A 3,769-nucleotide genomic window follows, 5' to 3' on the forward strand; every position below is an offset into this window, starting at 1 on the left:
ACCGAAAAGGAGTAGAGATAACATTTGAATCCTGATGCGTGTTCTCTTCTCAAACAACCAGAAAAGAAAACCAGGAATCAAGACGCAGTACAGAAGTAGCCAAGATATTATGATTATTAGAAGCTTGCAGATTCGACCGCCGATTGATTTTCTTTCGTCTAAGGACGGCCAAACTCCGAGTGTGTTCAAAACATTACGCGTTATTTTAGTGATATACATAATATCATCTTGATAATGTTCGTTATTCGGCATATTTTTTAAATTTACGAGAAAAATTGTCTCAATTTCTTTTACAGCGAATTACTTTCGGATGCAAACCGTACAAATTATTATGAGCACGATGGAGTTCAGATGCGAGCTCGATTACAACTGACGGTTGCAAAGGGAGATACAAATCAAACAAATCCGCTGTTCGCTTGCGCTTGCGCGATTTTAATATTTAGATGTTGCGTGCGTGAGAGGCAGTAAAGCTTTAAAAAACGTTGGTAGCAAACTTTGAAAGCCAACTTGCTCGCGGGCAACCGGGACAGTTTGCGAAAGTAAGTATTTTTGTTCGTCAGAATTGTCTCCCCTTTTTCAATGGACTAAAGTTAAGCTGTAACTTTATTTCTTCCTGTATCCGAAGTTATAATTATAGTCATCGGAGGTCGAATCAGTATATTCTGCATTATTCAATCAAAACTATTAGTTGCTGTCAACCTCTGGTGGTAGCAATCATAACTTTTGATACAGGAAGGAATAAAGTTACAACATATTCGTAATTCGTTGGAAAAGAGAGTGCATGTTAGTGGATAGAAATACTTGCTTTCGCAATAAAAATATTTTGTACCACGCAATCGTAGAAGTTAACGGATGGTAGCATCATTGTTTATACGTACCTATTTTGTTTATACGTACGTATTTTGTGACTATACAAAATACAACATATGTCATTGTGTCGTACTTCGTCAACCCGGATAGGAACGTTTAGTTGGTAACATTTTGCAACATATTAAAATATATCACAGGTACTTTTACAACCTACAACATAATCGTGTGATTATTAGCTTATTATTTTAGAGGATATAACAAGCTTGATACGCTAAATGTTAACTAGTTTACATAGAAAATATTTTAAATACATGATCAATATGGTCTATATTAATTTGAAGATTGTTTCGTTGCAATATGTTAAACAATTTTGATTTTATTTTGATTAAAGCAAAAGTGTTACTTACGTTAGAGAATATGCTCAACGTCATCGTTGTTATTCTCTGTCACTAAGTAAAGCAAGCAGACTCACGGTAACGTTATCCTTGCTGACCTGTTTCGAAGATACCAAGAATAGAAAGTAATAAAGTATATCGTAGCTTAGCATATGAAGGCTACGAAAAAAAATACGGATATGCAGCCCAGTCTAGCATTCACCAGTGTGATACAGACAGTGTGATTTCTCTGTCCAATCCATATATTAGACGTACACACACACACACACACACACACACATACACACACAAGCTAGTCCATTTTTTAGTTATAGTTCAAGAAGAAAGTTCACTTATATTCCGAATACTAAAAACGCAAAAAAAGATTGTCATAGATATCAGTATGACATCAAAGTATGGCCTTTGACTTTCACTGGATATTGAAGATACAAACTTGATTTATATCTACACAGAGAGAACGATTTATTGAACCAAATAAATTCTTTGGAATAGTCCAAACAAATTATTTAATTGGCACAATAAAAATATTTCTTTGAATCTAAGCCGTAAATAAATATTTTTGTTGCGTCAAACAAAATTTTATTCGATCAATAAAAAAATTCGTTTGGATTATTCCAAAGAAATGTTTATTTGATTCAACCAAATCGTTCTCTCTGTATACGCTGCTCTTAAAAGATAAATACATTTTTTTTATAATTATTGTGAAATATACAATCACTAACTTGCTTTTTTTGTTGAACATGAAAAGAATAAATGCTTCTATGTTCGAAGTAATGTTACTGATAAGCTTAGTCTGAGTTTTCCTGTCCGAGGAAAAGTTTTCCTTAGTTAGAAAATTACGATTTAACGTTTTACAAAGAAAGAATACTAATAATAGTAGTGTATAGAATATAGTTCTTGAAACAGAAAATTCGTAGTAAATTATTATATATCCTGGACAATTGCAAGAATATTTCTCGTTTTCTATTTTTACATGATTATTTTAATTTTTTTGTTTGATAAAGGTAATATTTAATACAAAATAAATAGTATGAAATAGACAGTACTCCTTATCATGATATAGCGATTATAAGGTAAAAGATTTTTGTATTGTCAAGATATTGGCAATGACATAATAACATTTGCATTACTAAAGACAAGACAGATACAAATATTTCATATAACGATATCACGTGTTTCAAATTCAGTGTAAAATAGAAAATCTTACACATACATATGTTTTCACAAAAGATATGTATTTAAACAGGAACATATATTCTATATTTATACATTACACCAATCTTTGCATGTCACACATTCATATTATTAATAAACATGATACGATATCATTATTGCAATATGTACAATTTGCATCATTTTCTCAATCATTAAGGGAATGCTGTACGCGATTGCGAACTTCGAAAGCAATGTAGTACGCGTCGGTTTGGGACAGACGCTAGATGGCAGTGTATGTTCGACGCGGCCCCATCTGATAGAATTTCGATAGTAGGCACGCAGCGCAGAGTTGCTAGATTTAAAATGCAGCGTTTTTCTCTCTGCGTTTAGGCAGGCAGAGACGCTTTGTCTATTTGTGTGACGATCTTCGTCACATGGATTCTAACACTGAACTCTGAACCATAAAAAAAGAATAACGTAAGCAATCGAGAGCCACATATATGTGTGCCTAACGCTTTAGTTCATTGATATAAGAATATAAGATATAGACCGAACATAAGACTGGAGATCTGAAGACGTAAAACAGAGTTCAGCACATGTGACATATTTCGGCCGATTTTCGATTGAAATTATGATAAAAAGCGACAGTAACGCATTTACGCAGTTACATTCTTTACATAACAATAATGAATAATTTCATAACTTTTAGATAAAATTTTCCGTTTCTTTGCACATATAGAATACATGTGTACAGAATAGTATAGAATAGCCCAAAAGAAATCTTAAAAAAACATGGGGCCGCATTTTTATTCTGCCAGCACACAACACACATTGGCCAGACGCGTAATTCCATTGGTGCAATGTATTTTGCATTTGTTGTCAATAATCTTATAAATATTTAATGTCAGAGCGCGTTCCTTGACACAACTTATTACAAACTTAAACTTTTAATTATTGCAAAAATCAGTTGTCATGACATTAGATGCTTCTGTCAGTAGATATTATTAAAAGTAAACAGATTTTATGTATGATTTATTGTTGCTGCTTTTAATCTTATTAAATGTTGCATATATATGAGAGCAAATTTTTCTAATATTACTTATTATAGCAAAAACCATATCATATTAAGATGCATGTGGTCTTTAATATAATGACATGCAAACAGACTATATACGTATAAGTGTATCTGCTTTGAATATTCATATACATAATGCTTATGTCAAACCGAACTTCTCTAACATTATTTATTCACAAAAATCACATAGCACCATGCAAGATTTCTGTAGTATAAATCAATATGAGTAATACGTAACTTACATATGTTATAGTACATTCTCTGCATTTTATATTATTATATAATAAGTATATATATATATATATATATATATATATATATATATATATATATA

General features: G+C 31.7%; 1 protein-coding gene across 1 annotated transcript in view; it reads right to left on the reverse strand.

The window, feature by feature from the left end:
• Positions 1–966: 966 nt before the first annotated feature.
• Positions 967–3,769, reverse strand: part of LOC116852957 — a 5,673-nt gene continuing 2,870 nt past the window's right edge. The window contains exon 2 of the mRNA XM_032833743.1: positions 967–1,020. Coding sequence (XP_032689634.1) covers positions 967–1,020 — 54 coding nt within the window. The remainder of the gene's footprint in view (positions 1,021–3,769) is intronic.

This window comes from Odontomachus brunneus, unplaced genomic scaffold (assembly GCF_010583005.1).
Source record: "Odontomachus brunneus isolate Ranch 3 - 2012 unplaced genomic scaffold, Obru_v1 Obru_scaffold_262, whole genome shotgun sequence".
Taxonomy (NCBI): Eukaryota; Metazoa; Arthropoda; class Insecta; order Hymenoptera; family Formicidae; genus Odontomachus; species Odontomachus brunneus.